At 43.2% G+C, this 26,567-nt stretch overlaps 1 protein-coding gene across 1 annotated transcript in view; it reads left to right on the forward strand.

Annotated features, from left to right (window-relative positions):
- The window catches only part of ATP11A (ATPase phospholipid transporting 11A), a 148,233-nt gene extending 144,368 nt beyond the window's left edge, over positions 1 to 3,865 (forward strand). Inside the window, exon 29 of the mRNA XM_018562255.1 lies at positions 2,906 to 3,865. Within this exon, the coding sequence (XP_018417757.1) occupies positions 2,906 to 3,163 (258 nt within the window). The 3' untranslated portion in view covers positions 3,164 to 3,865. The remainder of the gene's footprint in view (positions 1 to 2,905) is intronic.
- The last annotated feature ends 22,702 nt before the right edge of the window (positions 3,866 to 26,567 follow it).

Here is a 26,567-nt window from a genome sequence, read left to right on the forward strand (position 1 = left end):
TTGCAATAGCCAATAGTAAACTAGCATTGTACCCGCCCTCTTTTGCAGTTCCCCACCAGGTCCACCAGCAGAGGGCGGGAAGAATGCTAGTTTACTATTGGCTATTGCAAATTGAAATAGCCAATAGAAAACTCTCAATGCTTTTGAATGGGAATTTTTTTTTTCTCTATTCTGACATCGCTCGTGCCAAAATGAAGAAAAAAAGACACAGCGGGGTTTCTCTCCTTGGCGGTCGGGAGCGGGGGGCTCCCGGGGCGCCAGGGAGAGTTTTTAAATTTTTTTAACTTTTTTTTTTTTTACAGCAGCAGAGCCGCCGGACAATAGGAAACTATTGGGCGGAGCTAGCTGTCACTGCTAGCTCTGCACAATCGTTTTCTATTTACTTTTTTCTACTTTTTTCACTCTTTTTCTGTTCTGCTCGGTGCCTCTGAGGGACCGAGCAGAACAGCCGAGCCAAATGCCGCTCGGCGGCATTCGGCTATTCTCTCACTGCTGTTCGGGATCTTTCAGAATAGCCCGAACAGCAGTGTGAAGCCTGCCAGAGGTTACCGATCCAGATGTTGGATCGGCTGAGTCGAACTCCTTCTGCACTTCGGGTCAGCCGAACATGCTGAGCATGTTCGGCTGATCCGAAGCCACACGAAGCAAGCCAATGTACGGCTGATTTCAGCCGATATACGGCTGAAATCAGCCGTACCAGCCTGAAGTGAATAGGCGAACAGTGTTCGGCTCACTTCACTTCTGATCGGTCATTCACTCGGCTGCCCTCGGCGGCTTTGTGAATAGACCCCATAATAGTTGATGTTGTGAAATTGACCTTAAAGTGGACTTTTACCCCCTTTGACAAAAAATCTCATCAGTATACAGCTCTGCATGCTGATATGAAATCATCTTACATTCATTAGCTAAACAAACATATTTTTATTTTACTTTCAATTTTTTTTTCCACTTCCTAGTCCACTTTGACACAAATTATGTAATTGTGTCCAAGTATTGTCTCTTGGGAAGGTTACATCAGCAGAGCATTGCTGGGAAATCTCACCTGCAATCTCACGTGATATCAGGGAAAGGCATTTTCCTCCCCTGAGATGATGTGCATGGTCACATGTCCTAGTCACATGTGCCATTGTTCCAGAAAGTAAAGGGGATCTAGAAATCTGCCCTTAGTTAAAATGGCCACTGTCAGAAGACTGGGGAAGAAAAGAAAAATAAGTTATGCAAAGAATACAAAGCCGGCAATTATCTACAAATATGTGTTTGTAGATTGTCATTACTAAACATTTCTAAAGGTGCCTTTGTTGTTATTTTGAAGATATGGGGAAAGTTCCTCTTTAATAGCAAGGACAACAGATTACATATATATTGCAATGCTTGCATGCACAGAGGAGTGACATAACGCATGTGCTCTTCTGTCCTATCAGGGCTGAGTCAGACCACACCATCTGTCCAGCTCAACTACATACAGGGTGTTTCCAAGCTTTGCAAACTCTGTCTCATAGATGCACTTGGCGTGTAAAGGAAATCTTTCCTGATGGAAATGAAAGCAACATGTCGGGTGCTATTGTTGACTTTCACTCTGTAAATGCTAGTTTCCTGGCTGTCATACTGACTCTCTTGCTTCAATACTTTAAGTGACCCAGATCAAATATATAGATAAGGATTTCTGACTTTGCACCGACTTTCTTAACCTGCATACTTGTTTCTGGTCAGTAATTCAGAAAATATTAAAGACAGTAAGTCAGCAAGGCAGCCAGATAAATTGCATTTTTAGAGGCAGGTCAGCAATGGCAGTCCTCCTATATTAAAAAACAATAGTCCGCAGTTTAAGATGCAAAATACCCACAATGTTCTTGGTAGCCAGAGACCATATGGTCCAGGTTGCTAAGCTGTAGGTCACATGAGGAGGCTTGGGAGGAGCAATAATAATGGCAAGTGAGGTTTTTTTTTAAATTATTATTATTTCAAAATAACAAGGCGATGTGGTGACATGGGCCCTTCTAATTTCTCTAAAGTATGAATTTTAAAGTGAGCCTGTGACAAGATCATGCACACTAAAGTATTTACATATTCCAGTCTAGCAGTAGAAGTACTTTAAAACAAGCCCACATTAACTTCGGTATCTATAGGCATGTGGTAAAATACATTTTAAAGTTCACAACACAAACATTGAAATCTTCGGGGTTTTTTTTTCTATAAGACCAATCTTGGCAGCCGCCAGCCTTCTATTGTGGACACAGAGCAGACTTTTCTGTTATAAACTGATCAAAACCTGACTTTAGATCTTTGAGGATCTTTGAGAATGGAGTCCACAATATAGCTTGTTATAAAGCTTTTACTGCTTGTTAAGGATAGTTCAATGTTCATAGTCTGGACGTGGCCAGGGCTGGATTTACTCTCTCTGCCGCCCTAATGCCAGGTTCCTCAATGCGCCCCACTGTAGCGTCGGGAGATAGGAATTCCACACCCCTGCTGCCCCTCTACTCCCTGCTGCCCCGAGGCCGGGCCTCAGTTGGCATTGTGGGAAATCTGGCCCTGGGCGTGGGTGCACTTTAATGTTAGGTCCATGTTAAGGAAACTGTTATCTGGTATGTTTACTAAGTTCCCAGGTTTTAAATATTGTGGTCTCGATAAGCATTACGTACTGAAGGCAGTAGTTGTCTAGCTGTGTAAAATTGATCCTACCCCTTGAGGTAGAGTGATGGGATCCCATCCTGGTTACTGAGAGTTAATATATGATAAACAGCATTGTTCCTTGCTTATATGAATTATCTTTTGTGACTGTAAGGATCATCTCTTACCCTCTTATCTGAGTGGGTACATATGCCAATATTCTTGTTTCACCTAATACAATGAAAGCTGGTTCACCACTGTTTTCTGTGTCCTAACTTGTGTTCTCTTTCCACAGAATGCTTCCAGCTTGTCTCACGACCATGTTTCTGAGTTCACGCCTCTAGCGTCCATGCAGAGCCCAAACTACCAAAGCAACGATTTCAACAGTGCTGCAGCCAGCAGGTCTAATAATTTTTCTAAAAAAGCGATTCTTACTCACTGGCAAAGCAATGATTATTTCCACCTTCCATCCCTTTTTGGCTATTCCAATACCCGCTATAGCTCCAGTACGAGCTCATACCTCAGCCGGTCAGGGTTGGAAACATCTGTGTGACAGATCACCACTGCAGGCCTTTATGAACTCTCTTATTTTACTTTATAAGTTGGGAAATGCAGCAAAATGATTGTTGTAAATACAATAGCCTCTTGGATGCCGACCACCACTGTTAAACATTAGAAGAGATTGCTTCTTTCTAGGCCTGGGAGGCTTTTGGTTTATTTTTTTAACCACTGCAGCAAAGAACAATCTTCACAGTCTGGTACTGTGTGACTGAGAGCTCTATAAATTTTCCTTGTTACCTGTTCAGAGATTTAGGAGGGTTTATTAGTCACGTCTGCTTTAGTTGTTTTTATACTACTGAACTGTGTGCGAATGATTTCTATTATATGTTAAAGTGAAAAGGTAGCTGGTGGGTACAACATAATCTACTGTCTGACTCAAAATCTTGTTCTTTTTTTCCTCCTCTTGACGGTACCAAAAGAACGAGCTGCTGTTTCCCCTGTGTTCATTTCTTTTAAAGAAACTCTGTCTAACAGTCATATCATTGTAAGTTGCCAAATATGTTCATGTATTAGTCGTGTTCCTCCTCCCATTAGTTCCTCTCTGGACTACTATATGTGCTCATGTGTTGTGTGGCATACTAAAATTGAAGTTGATTTATTAGAACTGGAGTGTTGAGTAAAAAGGACTGGTACTTAGTTTTTATCACAATAAAACTGGTGTCCATAGCACATCCAAGCAATTTGTTACCTCTAAAATAGTCATCTTTTTGTTTCAACCCAAAAATGTATCTTATGATAAAGTAGTGCTAACTTTCTCCTTAATATAACCTTTGGTTCCTCAGAATAAACTCAAAATGTAAATCGTAACCTCTACCGTAGCCTGATCCTAAACCTGAACCTACTCCTAAAACCAACTGTTAGCCTCATTCCCATCCTGGAGGTACTTCTAAACAAGCCCTACGCACAATTGAGCCTACAGTTTAAATAAGCTATTACATTCCAGGTATATCAAAATTAATGGTGTTCAAAATCTTAGTTTGTTTTCTTCCTAAAGCAGCTCTAGCCTGAGAAGACAAGCCTGTCCCCTGCCTGCAGCTGCAGAGTGGGGCCCTTTCTCTATATGTAAGCAGTGGTTCATTGCAGAGGTCCAACACCCCCCCAATGAGTCAGACATATGTCTGTAATCAGCAAAGCTCATGCTTTCTGTTGTTTGGAGAACTTTGGCTCTCACTTGGCATGGGGTGTGTCAGACCTTAGCAGAGGGACCACTGCTTCCACACACAGTAAGGGTCCTTCTATTCAGATGCTGGCAGGGGACAGGCTTTTCTTCTCTGACAATAGCTGCTTTTCCAAGAAAAACAGCTGTAAGACATTAAACTGGCTTTCTCATGCAACTGGAATGTATTTAGCTGATTTAAACGTAAAATTCAATTGTGCTTTAAACAGAATCTTACCTCTAACTCTATTATCATTCTGTTTATTTTTTATACAGATGGCAATAAATGCTGAAGGGTTTCTAACTTCACCTACTGTACAAAAAATATGCATTTCTGCCAGTGTTGTAGTTGGAGATTTTCCCTCACATCTGTCTAGGGAACCCATTTTCACAAGGACAGTAAGTGAGGCGAAAAGACCATACGCTTGGCTCGTACAGTTACATTGTCCTGACATGCAGCAATGCATGTTATGTTCGTTGGTGCGCTGTGGTGCCATTAATTTTTAATGACACCCCAGTGTACTTTTCTAACATACCTGCAGTGCAGCGCACTACATTGCATGGAAACACACACACACTGTGTTGCTAGAAATAGTGCATGTACCTTATTTGGTGCATTAGGAAGCTCATATAAATGACACAACACACGTTAACATGCAGTATAATGCACGTTAATCTACTGCAATTTTGTAAATAGTCCCTTACAGAGCCCTAGACAACCAGTCTATCCAAAATGCAAATATAGTTTTGGGGTAGATACACACATTAAAAAAATTTTCCTGCCGAAATGAGATTCACAAAACACGCAGCACAAATGTTACACCCACAAAATAATATTCGGCCTCTTCTAGAGGAGGAACTTCCTAAACGTGGTCCCTCTCACAAAACACTCAGCCATGCAGTGCTGGGTCTATCTGCTGGGGATGTGTCCTAAATAATTTACAGACTAGCAATACTTCATTAAAAACTAAATATATCTTAACTCTTCTTTTCTCCAGGTCTTATAAATCACCCCCGATGCTTTTTCCTAGCAATGCTTTATCTATAAGTGCCGTTACCACCGCAGGAAAGAAACTCATGGGACAAGACTGTTTTAGAAAACTGCATACTGTATGTTAACAGAAAACTGTCCACAGTCAAAGTCCATTTTAAATGTATAAAAGTTTATTATAGTGTTCCTAGTGTTATGCTTTGTGCTTTGGTTTACATGTTGCTATTCTCTAATGTTACTGATTCTGCTTAACATGTTTAGCATTAGCTGCGGTCACAATTGTGCATTACAGATGCAATGCAGTTTAGCCAACATAAAACACAAATATGAGTCTCATCATAAGAAGACACCACAAGAAAAGCTTTAATATTTCCTGGAGCATTTGCTGACATTATTTCTCAGTGAACACTCAAAATAGTTGTATTTCTATATCACTGAGTTTTAATACAGTCATGGTATACTGTGATAAAACCAGAAAAACCTATTGATTGCCCAATGGCATATATTGTAAGTTACTTACAAATCTGAAGTACAAATTTACAAAATTTTGAGCAGCTGTGCATGGCAACCAATCAGGTTCTCTCTTTAGTTTAAAGGAGAACTATGAGGTGAGTGATTTTCACTCATCCTCATAGTTCTAGCCGACCTGTGACAATGAAACTGTCACAGGTCGGCTCAGTAGATCGGGAAGTGAGCGAACACATACCGGCGTTCGCTCACCTCTAGATCCTGTCACTGCAGAGAGCCGTGATAGGGGAGTGACTGGATTCCCCCCTCCCCTGTCCAATCCTCCAGCGCTGACTGGCAGATCGGATGGGGGAGGGGCGGGTACAGCTGGCTCTGCCTCTATATAGGCAGAGCCAGCTGTCACTCACGCAGCTGGGCGGATCCAGACATAATTGTCGGGATCCGTTTCAGCTGCGGTGTCTCAGTATACCACAAGCTGTAGCTCGCGGTATACTGAGCTTTGGGTGCAGGGAGGCCGCTAGTTTGTGTCCTCACGTTACTCTTAGGAGGACTATGGGGAAAAGCCCTAACCCCATAGTTCTCATTTAAGATTTGAAAATGAAAGAGAGAAGCTGATTGATTGCCATACACAGCTGCTCCAGATTTTGTCTGTTCCAGTTTTGATAAATTCCCCTCAATATTTTTCCTAAATCCAAGGTTGGTCTAAGGATTTTACTGAGCCGCATCTCATTCAATAATTAGCTCTTGTAAATCATTTTACTGGAATGAACTTTCTACAGTATGCAGAGTTTCTTAATGACCTACTTCTGCTCAGTGGTATGTCACAGGTATAGTATTCGGTTGTTAAAAGACAAGACAAATGTCATCACATCAGCAGAAATATTAGCCATGTATGGCCAGCATTAGAAAATACAAATATGCAGCAATTAGATACGGCATTATTCTACCGCTCTAGAGGAATGTCTCCGCTGCTTTCCCCAGTAGTAGGAAGAACCACTTTCGTGTAGTTTACAAAATCCTAATCTGTAGTAACAGGACACTAGACTTTATTTATTGCTCCCCTTACTTCCTTGCTATTTTACTTCCTTTGCACATAAATGACCTTTATTTACCTACCAACAACAGTTATAGACTTCCTACTTGTTGAAAATGATTTTTGTCTGCGCATACCATGAGATATTTATTCACTCCCTACATTTTATTTTGTTCAAGAATTTGATTTTTAATGTTGTTATTATTAAAGAAATATGAAATGCCTGTTAAAGCCCTGTTAGGCTTCTTCAATCCCTAGCAGAAGAAACAAAGTGCAGTATCTCATGGCAACCTGTCATAATTCACTCTACTAAAGCTAATCCAATACAAGATGGATTTTGATTGGTTACTATAAGAACTGGAATTTGCACTTTTTCTCCTTGCACTGTTCTGCTGGATCAGTTATTTATAGATAACATGCTCACTTTACATACTATGTTATAACTTTAGAAAGCTTACATGTTTTTTCTGTGAATCAAACTCGCTTGTCATGATGTCTCATACCTCTAATTCCCAGGGCCCATATAAAAGAAAGTGTGTTTTTTGTGTTTGGGGTTTTTTTTTTTATCCCATGTGTAGCCACTTTCTCTCAGCATTTCTTAGCTAAATACATCTCAAGCTGGAACATAAGCCAAGTATCCATGATACAAAGGAACTGTTTAATGCTTTGATTGCTGAAGCAGCACTGTTAATCGGCATCAAGCGTAGGACTTGGGCACAAGCTCATAGTAGAAGAGGGCATCATAATGGACTGCGTTAGCTGCTCTCCTTTTGCAAGCAAAGTTGTAAAAGTGTTTATTTCATTGTACTTGGCAATCCTGAAAGCTCCTCATTTTAAAAAAATATCTTATTTTCAAGTAGCAGTATAATATTACATCCAAATATCAAAATGCACAAGAAGTTGAAAACAATTTAATAGGACTTTTGTGGTACCACAAGGATTGACGTATACAATCATATATAATACAAATACATAGAGGGAAAGTTTGGATTGGAAAATTGGATAGTTTTAAAGATGTAAAAAATGTTTATGGGGGGCATTTATGAAAACTGGAGCAGACATAATCTGGAGCAGTTGTCCATGGCAACCAGTCGGCTTCTCTCTTTCATTTTCAAAGCTTAACCGGACAAACTGAAGATAGAAGCTGATTGGCTACAATGGGCAGCTGCTCAAGATTGTCTGCTCCAGTTTTCATAAATTCCCCCCATAAACTTTTTTTACATCTTTAAAACTATCCAATTGACACACAAAATCACTTCAATATGCATATCATTAACATCTCCCATTAAAAAAAAAATTTTGTAATCAGTACATAGTCATGTATGTAAACAATCAATACAACCTCAAAAATGATCTTTAAAGGATATGTTTATTAACAAACATATGTTTCTGTTTAGTAATACAAAATGATTTAATTTAGAATAAGTGTAGCCATCTCCTGCAGAAGCGGATCTTCGCGAAACACGTCGAGCATATAAAATACATCTTCTCATTTAATCCCTGTTAAGAGGAAAAAAGGTTTACGGAATATTGGAGATTATGAGGAGATGCAGCTACATTATATATGATGGGAGATGTTAATGATATGCATATTGAAGTCATTTTGTGTGTCAATTGGATAGTTTTAAAGATGTACATTTTATTTGTGTTCATTATATATGATTTTATGAATCAGTCTTTGGGGTACTTAAAAAGTCCTATTACAACGTTTTGAACTTTTTGCGAATTAAAAAATAATAATATCCTGGCTTTTCATTAGACCAGAGTTTATTTTATTTTATTTTATTTTTTTAACAGCACATATATATCATTTTAGTTTTATTCAGATGTTCATTTGTGCCTAGACATGCTGCAATTGTACCCTCAATCCTGTTGTTTTTATAGAAGGCATCATCTCTGTACATGAAAAAGGGGCATATGATGCCCAATGCTGAGAACACAAACCAATATTTTCTTGTGCCTGCATATTGTACAACATCCTCTGATGTATCGCTGTCTTTTATTTATTTTTTGTCAAACATGTACAATGTTTTAGAATTCATTTTAAAATGTGTTTGCAAATGGCAATGAATTATATTTGTTACTAAAATCTCTTTTTTGACCAAAACAATGTATTGCTTACAATGGAAATCCTGACTTTCGTTGGTTACTTTGTATGTTAAAACATTTCTTTATTTTTCTGTGACTAAGTAAACTGCATACATTCAAGTCTTTGCGGGGATAATTGTGATGGAAGATATGTTGGCACTATATGAAAATAACCTCAAGAGTGCTGTCCCTTGAAATATTTGGTATTGACTTCTTTTGTTGACATGCTTGAAATTAAAGTGAGAAGTTTATTATTTTTAAACATTCTGGTGACCTTTGTGTTTTTTCCCTGAAATATGAACTCTGGAATAAGTACCTTCTGTCTATGTACAAGAGCAATGTGTATTTGTACGTGAATCTTAGTTTGCTTTGTACATTTTTCCAGATCTCTACAGAAATCTAGTGTGAAATGTTGCCTCTGTACAGAGTAAGACCAGTCACTGCTGCTCTCTCTCCTTGTGCAGGGTGACTGGTCTTGTATCTGCCTTCCTTCTGCAAATGCATTTGGTGCTCACAATGTGGATTTACATTCTTTGTGGTGATTGAGGAATAGATTTAAATGAGAGTTGTTGTGCTTGGAGTTTAGCTTTAGGCATGCATTACAATCGAATGACAATACTTTACATACACTTCTCCCATTGGCTGTTGTGGATTTACAGCTGGAGATACTGTTAGCTTAGCACATATTTATATTATTAAACTTCTTCGCCTGATGGCAACTTACATCAAATTCATGTCTACAGAAAAATTCCAGCCTATGCATTTTACCCCATTTATAGGAACGGTTAGTGATTTGTATCAACAAATGTACAACATTGTCTCTAGCTTTTAGGTGAAACCCAGTGTGAATACAGTATTATGACTAGGGATGCACCGATACCGGTATTTTGGTACCGAGTACCGATAATATTTTTTCGGTACTCGCCGATACCAAGTAACGGAAGTCCCATTCAGGAAGCCAGGTGGCGTGTAATGACTCGCCACCTGGTTTCCTGATTAGCCGGGCAGCGTGTAAAGACTCGCCACCTAGCTTCCCGATTAACAAGAAAGCCGTCCCAGCCTGTCCCCTCTCACCACGGCATGTCCAGCCTGTCACCCCCGGGGCCTCTCCAACCAGGAACGGTCTTCCTCCGGTACCCAGCCGGAGCCGTCTTGCTGGCCAATCATGGAAGTCGGGCGACGTGTGATGATGCGGCGCCCGGCTTTCTGATTGGCCAGCTCCATGCTCCCTCGTCAGGAGATGACGAGGGAGCATGAAGCCGGTTTCCCGGCCAATCAGAATGCCGGGCGCTGCATCATTACACGGCGCCCAGCTTCCTGATTGGCCAGCTTCCCGACCAATCGGGACCCAGGCAGCGCGTCATTACACGCTGCCCGGCTTCCTGATTGGCCGGAAAGTCAGCTCCATGCTCTCTCATCACAAGTGACGAGAGAGCATGGAGCCACTTCCCGGCCAATCAGGAACCCGGGCAGCGTGTAATGACGCGCTGCCCGGTTTCCTGATACAGGACGTACTCGTGCTAGGCATCGGAGTATTTGGGCGAGTACGAGTTTCTCGCCCAAATACTCTGTATCGGCACCGATATCGATAGTAATATTGGTATCGGTGCATCCCTAATTATGACCTGAATGGTTTCAGTTGCTAGATACAGCAAGATTATAGATCAGCCCATACAAACAGAAGAAAAGCTGGCCGTACACCAGATTCGTTGGGATAGTTTATTGAAGCTTTTACCACATCACTGGTGTCCTGCCCAAGGTCCTCCCTCTTTGCTAAGTTTTGTAGTCTCTACAACTAAGCCCATAATTGGGTGAAATGCGTTAGCGGGGTTGGACCTTAGGAAGGACACCAGTGGTACAAGCCTCAATAAACTCCCAGTGGAATCCTGCTTTGCAGCCAGCGTTCCTTCTGTTTGTATGGGCTCATATTGGAGTGAGCACGTGCTCCTAGCGACAAGCTCATTCCTTTCCTTCCCTGTGGAGGAGCGGTGCTTCTTTTGTGTGTTGTTCGTGCAAGATTATAAATCAGTTTACAGCTATGTTTTTATGCAAGTATCTAGCATTAAAATGTCATGTATGCTGCATGCAATTTGACATGTACTCCTGCTTACTTACACTTGAGGACCTTGAGGAGATAAAAGATACATCTTAAATCTTCAACAAAATTTCGCAGGATCGGTTTTCAAAATGAAGCCACTTCTGTGTACTTGTATTTACCATTTTATTAATATGTAGATAAAAAGGGTGACCGTTAATCTGCATATTAATGCAACATTTCAAATTAAAAAAAAAAGGGTTTTCATTTTCAATAAAATGTATTCTTAAATCTAATCAGTCGTAATGACCTATTTTTTTCCCTTCTCCCCTTGGCTATTATTTTTCTGCAGATTTTTCTTATCCCCATTTTTTTATTTATATTTTAACTTTCTCTGCTTTTTTTTTTTTTTTCATTTTCAAATAACTTTGCAATGCTTTCTGTAGTGTAACTATAAACAGGACGACTAACAGAATAAAATGTATACTTTTTATCTACAGTAACATATACAGTAATATTTTAAAACTAAGATGGGTCAAAAAAAATTTTTTTTCCATTTTTATACATCTTTGTTTATAGATTTCATAGAAAATGTAAGACAATATTGGCAAAAGAAAGCCTTGTTTGTCCTGAGAAAAAAACAATGCATGTATTACTTCATTATCTTATATAATACAAAGTTATCACTGAATAAATAGGCTCATGCCGAAACGCAGAAATTGCTCTGGCCCATGAGGGGGTATACAGGTTTAATATCTGAAGTGGTTGATAATGCATTAAAGCTTGTTTTTGGTAATACATATTTGTAGGGTAGCATTACAGAATAGATATTTTCCAGAGTTGCAGATGATGCAGAGAATGCACAAAAACACAATAGTGGACATTTATTATTTCTGTTGAATAGCAAGGCAGTGGAAAACAAGAGCAGCTAGACAGATTATGAAACAGAGTTACAGCAGGAGTTCAGCTTCATTCATAATGTATTCCCTCTTCTGTTCTCAAGTAGTGACCACTTATCAATTGTGCATCTATTTGAAGTGACATTCTGGGGTTGATTTACTAAAGGCAAATAGGCTGTTCACTTTGCAAGGGAATTTTCCCTTAGCTTTGATAATGTGGTATAAATTCACACCCAATAATGTGTATGGAAAATGTAAAAAATATATGTATTTTTGCTTGCACATGATTGGATGATGGGAAATCAGCAGAACTTTACCTCATTCACCAAGAGAAAATTCTCCTGCAAAGCGCAAATTCCTTAGCAAAGTCATCAGCCTGTTTTGCTTTTATTAAATCAACCCCACTGTCACTTCTTCAGTGCTAAATCTGTTGGTGACCCGTGCAAATATATGGCAGTTGGTTGTCCAGGATTTCAGATACAGAGGTCACCAAATCATAGAAAAACTGTCACATAGGCCTTTACTAAGGGCATAGAACGAGCCCGCAGGAGACGTCGTTATTGGGAACACCCGATCTTGAGGCTTCGGGACTCCAAAGGTCAGTTCTGGAGTTTGTATGAGGATTTGCGAGGTCACCCGGATACATTTTTTTCCTTTACTCGTATTTCGTATGACATCATAAAAATTGGAGCAAGAATACTATTTTTTATTTTTTTTTGCTTAGCTGCATTGCGTTCCGTTTTCGTTGCGTTTTTGCCACGTTCGTGCGTTTCCGAAACGGACAAAATGTGACCTGCAGTATTTTTTCTGTCGTAAGCTGAACGGACTGCGCACGTGAGAACTGTAGCCCATAAAACACATAGGGATACATTGGGATGCATTTTAAGTGCAGGAGCGTACGGAGCCGGTCAGCACAGAAAACGGACATCATGTGAACAGGCCCTAAATGAGAGGCAGCCTGATTACCATCTCATTAAATCCTCTATAATATAAGTTTCTTATTCAGCTTCTGACTGCAGGTGTTAACTCCGGAAGGGGGAATTTGCCCAGGTTCTAATCGCCAGGGGTCCAGTGAATCCTGTTTGACATTTGATGAGCTGTAATTTAGAGGTGAATCCCATTGAAGGCTATGAGGGGCAAATACGGTTATTAAATTCTGGCCATTCTTACGGCTAAAAGGGAAACTACTGTCCACTGTCCAGAAAAAAGGCAAGGGACGCTGGGCACTGCCACAGGGGACATGTACCAATGCAAACATTTGGTTAAAAAAATGTTTGATAGCAGGGAGAGGGTCTTTTTATGCACCTTCAAGGGCAGGTCCCAAGTCATACCCCCCAAGTCATTTAAAAAACATGCTTGGGGGATTCCTTAAAGCTATACATGGTGATATGGAACAGCCCAATTTTTAAGGACACTTGTGGAGAAAGCTGCTGCACCCTCTACCGGTTACCCCTTCGTATATACAGATGGATGCTACAGTGATGGCAGATGGCGCCGCCTGTATCAGAATAAAGTAAGAATATCACCAGCACACTGATGAGTAATGTTTCAATCACTCTTCTTTATTCATTAACCTCCCTGGCGGTATGATTATGTCAGGAATTTTGTAAAAAGCAAACCAAAAAGCTCTGGATAATAAGGACAAAAACTGGCAGCAAAGGAGATAATTGGCTCCCTTAGTGTCTCCTGGGAGAAGCAGGAATACCACTTATCTGATGTGATATAACTACATTTGTAAAGATGCCTCCAGCTGGAATAAATGTTGGGTCATACCTCATTCTGCTAATAAAAACACCATTTATTTTATGAAAGCACACAATAGGTGCACAGCATGTCACCTTGAAAACATTCAGAACGTTTTATTATGTATAAAAGTATCCTAACCCTATTGAAAAATAAGTCACAATAGGGGGCATCCATCTGCAGACAGGGGCCACACATGTTCTTGAGCCCCTGCAAGAATGGGTTTTCTGCACCCACCATCATTAAATCCTATGAATATTTTTAGTTTTGAACGGTTCAATAGAAGAAGAAACTGCACCCTGTACTGTACTGTATATAAGGTATAACAACAATAAAGTAAATTTCAACAATAAATGGCTTAATTTCTTGTGTATCATGAATTTAAAAGTATTGTTAAAGCCTGAAACTTTTATTTTTTTTTATTTATATATTTTTTTGCACTTATTGTTATTGCTATTATATAGGGGGATAACAATCCCCCTATATAATAGCAAAGGCACACTGACAGGTCCTCTTTATGGAGACATTAGGGGTCTCTAGGACCCCTAATGTCACCTGTGGACCCCAAAAGAAGCTGATGAAGCAAATATCTGCTTCATCAGCTTCTTTTCTCTGGCTATAGCAGCCAGATGACTGACAGGTGAATGCGGAAGTGATGTAATACACATCACTTCTGCATTCACAGGCCGGAAGGAGATCAGCAAGGAGCCCGTCCTCTTCCTCCTGACGCCCTCCGAGCCGGTCCCGGGCCGCAGATGGGGAAGCGGATCCCGGGATTCAAGGATCTGCCCGTGCGTGCCCGCTAGGGGGCGCACGCGAGCAGAAAAAAAATGCTGAATGCTGAAGTGCTGTCCGTCCGTTTTTTTACAACGGGCAGACGGCAAGTGGTTAAAGAGCTACATTATAGATAACATTACTGTAGGCTCGTATCATCTATTCACACCAGCTATGGGTACAGGTTAATGCAGACCATGCACCTCCTGTAGCTTTTCTTGGTGCAATTTCTTTTTTGAATTCTTTATTTAATGCAGCTGCAAAAAAAAAGGGTACAGAAGATCAATGCATCCATGACAGCGTACAGTCCGTACACAATGTAAGTTGAAGTGGACAGACAAGAAACTATATCTCTCAGAGAGCTTATTTGTTATATTGCACACCCTATATCACGAAATTGAGACTTATAAGAACACAGGTCAGACCAGTACCACTAGCAAGGACTATAGGGATCGATCTCAATAGAACATCTCATGTATCCTGTCCTCGCAGTAGTTAAGATAGACAATATGTGGTATAGAGTACCCTCTTGGCTACTCAACTTTTCCCAATTGGTAAAATCTTACTCAATAGGCAAACAGAAAGCCAAGAACAGATGGCAAAAGAAGAAAATTCACAGAAATAGAATGACAAAGAGAACACAAAAGAAAAATACAAAGAGAAAAAAGTCAAAAACCATATAAAAGAGAAGTAGAAAAGTGCAGAACAGAAAGGGGGCAAGAAAGGAAGGCCAGGGCACAGGCACACTTCTACCTGGAAGGGTTCCCCCACCGAAGGAGCTCTCTGAGAACCAGAGCTACAAAAACTCCACAGGTGCACGTTACTCAGTCGCATATACAGTGGATTGGCAAACACTCCTCAATGGTAATTGACCACTAACTACTAGGCGGAGGAAAGGATATCACGCCAGTATGAAGAAAAAGTGAAATCCATCGAAAAGAACCATGTTTTCCTAAACTATTTCCCCTTGATGCCTGAGTGAAGAGGTCAGCTCTTCCATCACATACAGTTCATGGACCTTACTACATAATAAGGCTAGTGAAGGGGGCAACGTTTTCTTCAGGTGTAGCAAATGGGCTGTAGTATCGTCACCCATGTCAACACCAGTTAATTTCTTACTCCATCAGCGTATCCCCTGATCTGAAGCATAGTTGCCAGGGCCTGGTTATAGCGACAGCACTGGGGAGAAAAGGCGGAAAGATCCTGTAAAGCATGGTGAGGACCCTATATCCAATATTCCAATCCTACTGCGGCGGTGGCAGTAGGATTGGGAGCAGATGTGAAGGCAACCTTTTGCAATGATGGTTTTCCAGAGATCAGTTGATCCAATTTAAACTGAATCTACTTAAAGCTAGCCAAACTTGCTAGAATCTATCCCCCCAGCTATCAATATGTTGGACACTAGGCTCGCTACAATTCCAGTTAACCTGGAACTGAACATCTGTCTGCTGGGTCTAGTAGAAAACCTGGCCCCTACAGTGGCTGCCAGGAACTGTTATTTTATTAGGCTATTATTTTAAACTGGAAGAAACCTAGCCCACCTACACTGCAAGCTTGGAAATTTGTCAACAGAGGCGGCTCTTTAATTAGGCAAATTAGGCGGTCGCCTTAGGCCTCGCGCTCCCGAGGGCCTCGCGGCCGCCTAGTTTGCCCTGTTAGAAGCCAGGTAGCATTGTGAGGTCTCAGCCCTGTCGCTGTCAAACTGAGACTCTCAGTTTGACAGTGACAGGGCTGAAAACTCACATGTTTCCTCGATCGTCGCACGGACCATTGGCTCGGCCGGAGCTCCGCCCACCAGCCAATTAGAAGAGACCTCACTCCTGGGAGGGCGGAGTTTAACTTCAGAAGCCGATGGAGACATCGTCCTGCCAGCTCCCGCCCGCAAGACACGGCCAGCCTAGCACAGTACCGGAGTGGCAGCCTGGAGAGCCCTGTGGAAAGCAGGTGAGAGCCCTAGTTTAATCAGGGCTCCGTGGGATCTCCCCAGGGCCCTGTGGGGTCTAACAAGGCTGGTTAGACACCCACAGAGCCCTGGTAAGACCCCTTGGAGGCCTGGTGAGACCCTACGGAGCCCTGGTGCTGGCGAGACCCCATGGAGCTCTGGTGAGACCCTACAGAGCCTTGGTTTAACCAGGGCTATGTGGGGTCTCATCAGGGCTCTGAGGGGTCTCACCAGGACTCTATGGGTCTACCAAGGCTGGTTAGAACCCACAGCGCCCTGGTGAGACCCCACAGAGCCCCACTACCCTGGTGAGACCCCCTCAGAGCCCTGGTTTAACCAGGGCTCTGTGGGGGCTCACCAGGCTGGTGAGACCGCACATAGCCATGCTGAGATCCCACAGAGCCCTGGTGAGACTCTGCGGAGCACTGGTTTTACCAGTGCTTTCTTGGGGTCTCACTAGGGCTCTGTGGGGTCTCCCCGGGCTCTGTGGGGCTAACAAGGCTGGTTAGATCCCCACAGAGCCTTGGTGAGGCTCCACAGAGCCCTGATGCCCTGGTGAGACCCTACGGGGCCCTGGTGCTGGTGAGACCCCATGGAGCTCTGGTGAGACCCTACGGGGCCCTGGTGCTGGTGAGACCCCATGGAGCTCTGGTGAGACCCTACGGGGCCCTGGTGCTGGTGAGACCCCATGGAGCTCTGGTGAGACCCTACGGGGCCCTGGTGCTGGTGAGACCCCATGGAGCTCTGGTGAGACCCTACGGGGCCCTGGTGCTGGTGAGACCCCATGGAGCTCTGGTGAGACCCTACAGAGCCTTGGTTTAACCAGGGCTCTGTGGGGGCTCACCAGGCTGGTGAGACCGCACATAGCCATGCTGAGATCCCACAGAGCCCTGGTGAGACCCCAGAGAGTTTTACAGAGCCCTGTTGCTGGTGAGAACCTACAGAGCCCTGGTGAGACTCTGCTGAGCCCTGGTTTTACCAGTGCTTTCTTGGGGTCTCACTAGGGCTCTTTGGGGTCTAACCAGGCTGGCAAGACCCCACATAGCCCTGCTGAGACCCCTTGGAGCCCTGGTGAGACCCTACAGAGCCTTGGTTTAACCAGGGCTCTGTGGGATCTCACCCGGGCGCTGAGGGGTCTAACCAGGCTGGTGAGACCGCACATAGCCATGGTGAGACCCCACAGAGCCCTGGTGAGATCCTATGGAGCCCTGGTGCTGGTTTAACCAGGGCTCTGAGGGGGTCTTACCAGGGTGGTGAGTCCCCACATAGCCCAGGTGAGACCCTGCGGAGCCCTGGTTTAATCAGGGCTCTGTAGGGTCTAACTAGGCTGGTGAGACCCCACATAGCCCTGGTGCTGGTGAGACCCTACAGGTTTAACCAGGCCTCTGTGGGGTCTCACCAGGGCTGTTTAAACCCCACAGAGCCCTGTTGGGACCCTACAAAGCCCTGGTGAGACTCTCTAGAGATTCTTTGGGATCTCACCAGGGCTCTGTGAGATCTAACCAAGCTGGTTAGACCCTACAGAGCACTGGCGAGACCCTACAGAGCCCTGGTGAGACCCTACAGAGCCCTGGTTTAACTAGTTAAATCAGGGCTTTGTAGGTCCTCACCAGGGCTCTGTGGGGTTTAACCAGGACTGGTCAGACCCCACAGAACCATAGTTTAACCAGGGCTCTTTAGGGGTCTCCCCAGGGCTCTGTGGGGTCTCACCAGACTGGTTAAACCCCACAGAGCCCTGGGGAGACACCACAGGCCTGAGTGGGGCCTCATGTTTAGGTTTCGCCTAAGGCCTCGCAAACTCTAGAGCCACCTCTGTTTGTCAATATAGGTATATCATGCTACTTATGTGAGCAGGGTAAGTCATTTACATTCAGTGGAATCTGGACAAGTTGGCTGGACTCAGAAGATACATCTAATTAATAATATCTGTCTAAAGGCCCTAAATACTGACACGGACAGGTAAAGAATAAGTCATTTGTTTTACAGGTTTGCAACCTTTTATTTGCAATTTTTGTTTATGAATTTAAAACAAAGGAAATTCTAACAATAAAAAAATCTTTACAAACAGGCAATGTCAGTGCATACCTGCCCCATAACCTCCTGGGGTCTCGATCCATTGCTACAGTCCAAAGAAATAATTAGTACTTCCAGGAATGACTAATCACGAGGCCTGACAACTGGCCTCAGTGTTACCCTAACCACTCATCACACCTAGCAAGATGTAAGGAATAATAAAAGTACACAACATGCACAGCAGCAAGGAATAGAGGAAAAAAGGCAAAGATGCTGCAGAGTTTTTACTTGACACAAAGTTTTTTTCAAAGGTAATATATATCTTCCAGACACACTAATTGTTTTTGGGACAATGTTCAACTTTAAAGTGACACTAAACTCAGGAGTTAAATATTAACAAAAATGTATCTTATTTGTGTATCAAACGCAGTAAAAATAGTCACGTGCACAACGAAGTCCAATACATCAATACGCCCTTTTAATGACGTCGGATACACGTGCCATCATGTGTAGAAGCAACTTTTTGGAACCGCAAATGGTCCCTTTTATCCGGTAAAAACAGTGACATCACTATGTTTTGTTCATATATGTGTATCACTCAGCTGTAGATCCTCCAATCATCTCTGAATTGGTGATGCCACTGTCCTTCCTTCTGGAGGGTGGCTACTTTTGTTCCCCATGGTGCTCGTGTGTGTTGTAAAGAAAGTTCCCATGATAAACTACAATCTCAATACAAATTAGTAAACTAAACTTGAGATTGTAGTCCATAACAGGAGCCAGCTTGGAGCGGTGACTACTTTACAACACACACGAGCACCATGGGGAACAAAAGTAGCCACCCTCCAGAAGGAAGGACAGTGGCATCACCAATTCAGAGATGATTTGAAGATCGACAGCTGAGTGATACACAAATAAGATATATTTATGTTAATAGTTAAGGTACTTGAATGCATTTTTAAGGTTTAACTCCTGAGTTTAGTGTCAATTTAAGATAACTTTACAATACTGTGATCTTGATATTTAGGCAAGTGGTTTTCACAAGTCCCTGAAGAAATTTCACAAGAACCAATGACCAAATATATTAGGCCTCATTCACACAAAGCAACATACCTTTTGGAGCGGATCCGTGCGGCCGGGATAGGGCGACTTTCAGGGCGACGATCCAGCGGCGGTAGCGCGACCTTCAGCGTCGGGCTGCATTAAATAATTGAAAAATCGTGCAAAATCCGCTGAAAAAAGGGTCCTGTAGAAGCAACTTGCGACCGCAACGGGCGACACAGAGCTGTACATGAAGACAGCTCCATTGAAAAGAATTGGCCTGCGACTTCTCGCGATTTTGCGTGGCGAAAAAGGGGAATCTTACATTTGTATGGTAAAACAAGTGTACATAAGATAATAGGCTTTGTAAGTAACATTAGCATCAAATTTGAAAAGGGGGAAAAAGGGAATGGGAAACCAGAGAAAGAGCATAAGCACAAGTTGCCAACATAGCTGGTTTTACAGATGTTGTCGGTCCACGTCAAATCCAGGGGGCAAAAAGTGTGGGGCCCAAGTTTGCCAGGTTACTAGATACTTGACCATGGTATCGAACAGCCTCATCTATATCTGCTCATGGATTGTTATCTGTGTAACTCTGATTCTATTTTCAGTGATGAAAATGGTGGCATGTTTCCAGGTCTTGCATGTGGTCTGTTTTTCAGACATAGGAGTGTGAAGCCTTATTGTAAACTGAGTTTTGTAGAGATCAGGGAGCCTTAAATTTAGCAATCCACATTGAGTTTGTAGTGGCATCATAGAACCAAGTAGTATGGTGAGCATGCGGGAAAACTGCACCAGATACGGAAAAAAGTCTCAATCTGAGAGCAACCTCTAAAACACAGCAGGGGATGACCAGGCATGTATCAGGCTATTTTGGCAGGTACCAAGTACCAGGACTGACTTTAGAACTGAGCAGGAAGATGTCTGCCTTCAGGCAGCACTTTAGGTATTCATGTCACTGCCTGCGTGACATGGATAGTTCCTATTGGCAGGATTAAACCCCAAGAGATAAATATTAGCCTACCTCACCAATTTGGGGGTTATTCCAAACTACTCATGGCGGAGGAGTGCTACAATATTAAATAGGTCATGTGACCTCAGCGACCCCTGTTCAGCTGCACAGGTGATAAGTGCACCCAGCTTCAGATTGGGGAATGTTAATTGCCTCTAATTTCTATCCAACAGCTGCCTTGAGGGTCAAAATGTTTGGTCCATTGACTACTGTTTTTTTCCAGTGGTAGGCAACCTCAGCACTCCTGATGTGCTGGAACTACACTTCCTATGAGGCACTGCAAGACTTTGACAGCCACAAGCATGATTCCCAGAGGCATGATAGGATTTGGAGTTTCACCACAGCTGGAGTGCCAAGGTTGCCTACCCCTTGCACTACTCCTATCCACTTCATACACACTCATGACATTTTGCCTGATGTGTAATGGTGTAAAAACAAATTATCATGTACCTGACTCAAGACCTATTGTCCCACACCTCTGGAAGTAGTGACAGGGGATGTAAGGACAGAGCGGAGCACAGGTGCCGATACTGGAGGCTGGCCAGTTCTTGGAGGCGCTTGAGTGTGTTGGACCAGCTGGTGAATCGGCAGGACCGAGATGACACCGGGACCTCTTGAAACCAGAGCAGGCAACGGGTGTGAGGCCAAGGAAGCACTGGAGGGATGTTGTTGCTCAGGATGCTGGTGGAGCGATCCACAGAGTGGCAGACCAGGAGGGAAGTCAGGTTCAAGCCGAGGTCATACACAGGGAGCCGAATCTTGAGCTGCCGAATCACAGATCAGGAGCAGGGTCAGGAAACATAAGCCAGGGTCATACACAATCAGAGAGCAGAGGTACCGAATCAGGAGGAGGAGGCGAAGTCAATTGGTCACAAGCCGGGTTCATACACAGGTTGTCCGGACACCAGAACAAAGTACAGAGCACACAGGGACAAGCTGAAGACAACTCTGCAACTTGGTCATGGAGTCATGTCTGTGTAAATAGGATAGTGGGCACGCTAACGAGCGCGCACCTGTACGCTAACGAGAGCGTTTCCGCTCGCTCATGTCGTGCGCATAAACATTCCCATTTTGTTTTTTAAATAAATGTCAGTTTTGCTGCAGCAGGTTCTATACAGCGGTACTTTGGCATTTATTCCATCATACAACGCTGCACTGAAATTAATTTTATACCATTTTTTGGGACAGAGCTTTCATTTGGTGGTATTTAATCACCACTACGGGTTTTTATTTTTTTATATATTAAGGAAAAATTACTGAAAAAAAACTGTAACAGAACAAACTGTTCTCCCTATATTAAATTTTAAAACATTTATTATTACCCAATTTTTTGGTAAAATATAAAAGATGGGGTCACGTCGGGTAAAAAGACACCAAACATGTCAAGTCTTAAAATTGTGCGCGAAACCTGAAATAACTACATTACCCAAAATTGCCCATAGGCGACGCTTTAAAAGCTTTTATGGGTCCTCAATTTAGTGTTATCAGTGATTGATGGCCCTAGAATTATTGCTCTCACTGCGACGTTCGCGGAGATATGTAACATGTGCAGTGCAACTGTCGTTTTTGCGCGCTGGCGCCTCTAATGCGTATTTACATTTATATGTGCGTAAACGTGAGGGTGGGGGACTTTAGAAATGTTTTTTGTTTTTTACATGTGACTTACATTTTTTTTTACTTTTTTTATTTTGTTTTACACTTATTGTTATTGCTATTACATAGGGGGATAACAATACCCCTATATAATAGCAAAGGCACACTGACAGGTCCTCTTTATGGAGACATTAGGGGTCTCTAAGACTCCTAATGTCATCTGGGGACCCCCAATAAGCTGATGAAGCAGAGATCTGCTTCATCAGCTTCTTCTCTCTGGCTATAGCAGCCAGATGACTGACAGGTAAATGCGGAAGTGATGTATTACACATAATTTCTGCATTCAGACGTCGGAGAGAGTTCAGCAAGGAGGAAGATGCTGATCTCCCTCCCATCTTACCTCCTGACACCCTCCCGAGCCGGTCCTGGGCCGCAGATGGGGTGGCGGATCCCGGGATTGAAGGATTGAGGGTGCAGGAGGGGGGCGGCGGCACTACTTTAGGAGGGGGGCGGCGGCACTACTTTAGGAGGGGGGCGCGCAGCCACAACATACAAGCGGTTAGATGGAAGTAGTCACTCGCACTCCATGATATTAAAGTCAATGCTGTTTATTGACTGAGATAACACACATCTCCTTAGCGACGTTTCGAGACCATGCGGTCCCGTCCTCAGGCAAACTGTTTGGCTGAGGACGGGACCGCATGGTCTCGAAACGGCGCTAAGGAGATGTGTGTTATCTCCGTCAATAAACAGCATTGACTTTAATATCATGGAGTGCGAGTGACTACTTTCATCTATCTACATTTCACGGAGGCATCCGTTGTCACTACCGCACCCACCCAGTTGGATTTGGGTTTTTGTCCGGTCAGGAGTGCAATGGGACAGAAGGATTAAGTTACAACATACAAGCGATCGGCGGCTGTAGAGCTGCCGATCGTTTGTATGTCAAACAGCTGGTGACGGCTCTGGAGAACGGATGGGTTTTCTCTGCCCGTGCACGCACAAGCAGCAAAAAAAAAAAGCCATCTAATTACGGCAACCTGCCGATGGGACTTTGCTGTCCGTCCGTTTTTTCACAACGGGCGGATGGCAAGTGGTTAAAAATTGTATTTTTTAAAAGTGTTTTTTCATTGATACATGTCGCCTAGGGCAGTACCCGAATCCCCATAAACCTTTTTAGGGTCATTAGCTTGCATAAAAGCTTTCAAAAAGGGGACAATTGATCTTCCAAGTTCGAATCCCATAGACTTGCCTTGAGTTCGAACTTTTTCCCTGCTCGAAAGTTCGAATTTGAACCAAACAGGGGGGTGTTTGGACCATCACTACTTCTGACCGCCCACCTAAACCTATATGGTGGCCACTCGGGTTTGTACACATGCTGAGGCCAAACATGACCATTGCACTCAAATGGGTATTGCAATGCAGAATTCCCCTTTTGGATAAAATAAACAGGCATTCCGAATGTGCCAGTATCTCCTCCTGTTACCCACCCTCTGATATCCTTTCTAAAGGGCTGCCTATGTGAACCTATTCCTAGAAATGGGAAAACTCATAGAGAGCAATGGAAGTGGTAGTGGTTCCTTCCCCAGTCTACACTAAACATGGACAAAAACGTTTTTGGGCTATAGAATGCCTTAAAAGTGCAGCCAAGTGAGACTCTCAAGTTTCCTAACATAGACGACTCCGTGAAGTATAGAATCCTCCTCTCATGGGTTTCTCTTCAGCTTTCTGAATTCAATCACCTGAGCGTTGGCCTGTAACAATGTACCTGATGAAGCCTGTCCTGGTGCAGTGCTTGCTCTCTACAAGATGAAGACCTGTGTGAGAAAATGCTTAATAAATGCTTGACAAACGCATGTGGAGTGTGTAAAAACGATCAAAACACTTTTTTAAAAATGCCTGAAAAACGCACCCAAATGCAACAAGCAACACAAGCATTTATTGCACGTAGGAAGTTTCTTTGCCATGCCTAGGGTAGACCATTGAAATGCATTGGCTGCCCTAACCGCACAAAACTCCTACGTGGCGTTGCTATAGGCAACCTTGGCACTCCAGCAGTGGTGAAACTACACATCCCAAGAGCCATTGCAAGACTCTGACATCCACAGACATGACTTCTAGAGGCAGATGCCTGATGGGCTTTGTAGTTTTACCACAACCGGCATGATATAGACTCCTTGGGACTCATAATTCGTCAAATAAAAGCTGAACCCATGTGCTGAAAGTACATGAAATATGCCGAGTATGAACTCGAAAGGGTGAATATGAAATGCCGGGTGGTGAAGAGCGGTGTAGCGGAGCGGAACAGCGCACATTAACCTGTCACTAAAGACTGCAGGTGTACTCCAGAGTCCGGGCTGTTCTCAGCTAGGCCGCTAGGTGTCGCACCCGAGTCATTGCAGTCCCATCTCCAGTGTGCGCTGCTGTCCTGCCTTGCATCGTCTTTTACCTCCACTCCCCTTCACTGTCCACACCTCCAGCATCTGTATGGCCGGACTGTCGGTGCACATAGCCGGCTGGTTGAGCCAGGAGCAGAGCAGAGCTCAAGCAGTATCATCATCTGTCAGTACCAGGAGGATCCAGCCCTGTGCAAGTCTTCTTAGTGAGAGGTGAGTAGTGTCCTGCACGTGTGTCTGCCTGCACCACACTGACAGCTCTGACAAAACAATACAGCAGCACTGCGAACCCAGACGACTACTGATCAGCTTATCACCGACCACAAGGCAGACAGTCTGTCCAAGGAAGAGCAGCAAGTCAATCCAGTGGAAGGCAGTCAGGCTGTCCAAGGAAGAGCAGAAAGTCAATCCAGGGGAAGGCAGTCAGGCTGTCCAAGGAAGAGCAGCAAGTCAATCCAGGGGAAGGCAATCAGTCTGCCCAAAGAAGAGCAGCAAGTCAATCCAGGGGAAGGCAATCAGTCCTAGAAATCTGCACTTTATTCCCAAGTCACAACACTGCATGCAAGTCTCCTGTGTGGAGTTGAAGCATTGTTTTTCAACAAAGCTGTTTTTATGTGTTCGGTTTCCTTCAAGTATTATTTATGTTTCAGCCTCTGCATGCTTTAAAATATCTGGAGCCTGACAATAGCTTTTATGTTTACAGAGCTAAGCAGACAAAACATTTGTTTGTCCTGACATTGATCCTGGAACCAGTACGTTGCTCCCTGTTCCAGGAGATTTGCTATTGTTTTAGGTCCAGGGATTTACAGTCATACACATACGCAGCTATACATAGGTGCGTGCGTATACCAGTGCACAGCCATTGACTTCTATGGGATGCTGTACACAGCACCTGCGGTGCCCCCTGAGGGTAATTTTGGCAAGAGATACACCAGTATTTACATTGTACAGGCTCGGCCAGCTATGAGCATGAAGCTTTATATACATTTCAATTCTATAGTATGCTTGTATTTCTTTAGGTATGAGCTTGCATCTGTTTGGATTATATCTGCAGTCACAGTTATAGTGCATATCGCAGTAGTGTTATATCATTCTTACCTGAAAGTGAAGGTGACATCTTCATACAAGTCTAAAGTACCCATAGAACGTGAGGAACTGTTTTTGTGGATGACAGTGTGTGGGGAACAAAGCACTGTGCACATAATAATCCCTGATGATGAAGGGTCCCGGAATCTTGTTTTTTTTTTATGTGATCCTTTAATAAGAACGAGCTTTGCACTTTGAAACAAGCTGTCGGTGTGCTGATGACATATGTTGGACACTGTGACCAGTCCAGAGTCATTGCAGTACCCTTTTAACCATATGCTGGCTACCTGTGGAAGGAATATACTCCACATAATAACCCAATGCGGACAGGTATGGCTGATCAGATGAGTTTCTTCTTCAGAGATAAGCTGGCACTGGACACTTTTTACCACTTACGTTGTGACAAGGGGGGATCTATAAAATTAGCAAAGATTACACATAAATCAAGTTCTGCGTTTTAGTTAAATGCAATTTTGTCAGCTTGTACAAAAGTAGGCTGTGACTTGGCTTTTTTTCAGAGTGCATTGATTGAAAAAATATGAAATGCCACCTTTTTTTCTGAACTGGAGACCACTGAGTCTTATAGCAGAATGTAAATAAGGTACCTCCTAATGAAGACTATTCTATGTGTGAATCACTTCTGGTTGCTGTACAAATCCTAGCTGCATTCATGCCGCATATTATACACAGTGCTCTTCTATGAGCGTTGCAAGTGAGCAGTACCAGTGCTCATACGGTGAATGATTGTGTTGTGCACCCATTCCCTCATTTCCCCTCATCCATTTATAAAAAGCTTTGTATTCTTTTCACCTGCTTTCTATGAATGGACAAGGGTAGATCCTGCTATTCATCCATACCTCCTCTCCCCTTGTCCATTCACAGAAAGCCTTGTGAAAAGAATACAAGGCTTTTTATGAATGAATGAGGGGACCAGTACACAACACAATCCTTTACTGAATGTACACTGGAACTCCTTGGTCCGAGCACCTGAAGAAGATCCCTGTGTGTAATCAGCATGAATGCAGCTAGTATTTTGTACAGTAATCTATAGAGATATACACATAGAATAAACTTCATTAGCGGAACCTTACATTCTGCTGTCCCCCCCCCCCCCCCCACAAAACACACT

The sequence above is a fragment of the Nanorana parkeri genome, unplaced genomic scaffold (genome assembly GCF_000935625.1).
Source record: "Nanorana parkeri isolate BGI_ZX_2015 unplaced genomic scaffold, ASM93562v1 scaffold567, whole genome shotgun sequence".
In the NCBI taxonomy this organism is placed as follows: domain Eukaryota; kingdom Metazoa; phylum Chordata; class Amphibia; order Anura; family Dicroglossidae; genus Nanorana; species Nanorana parkeri.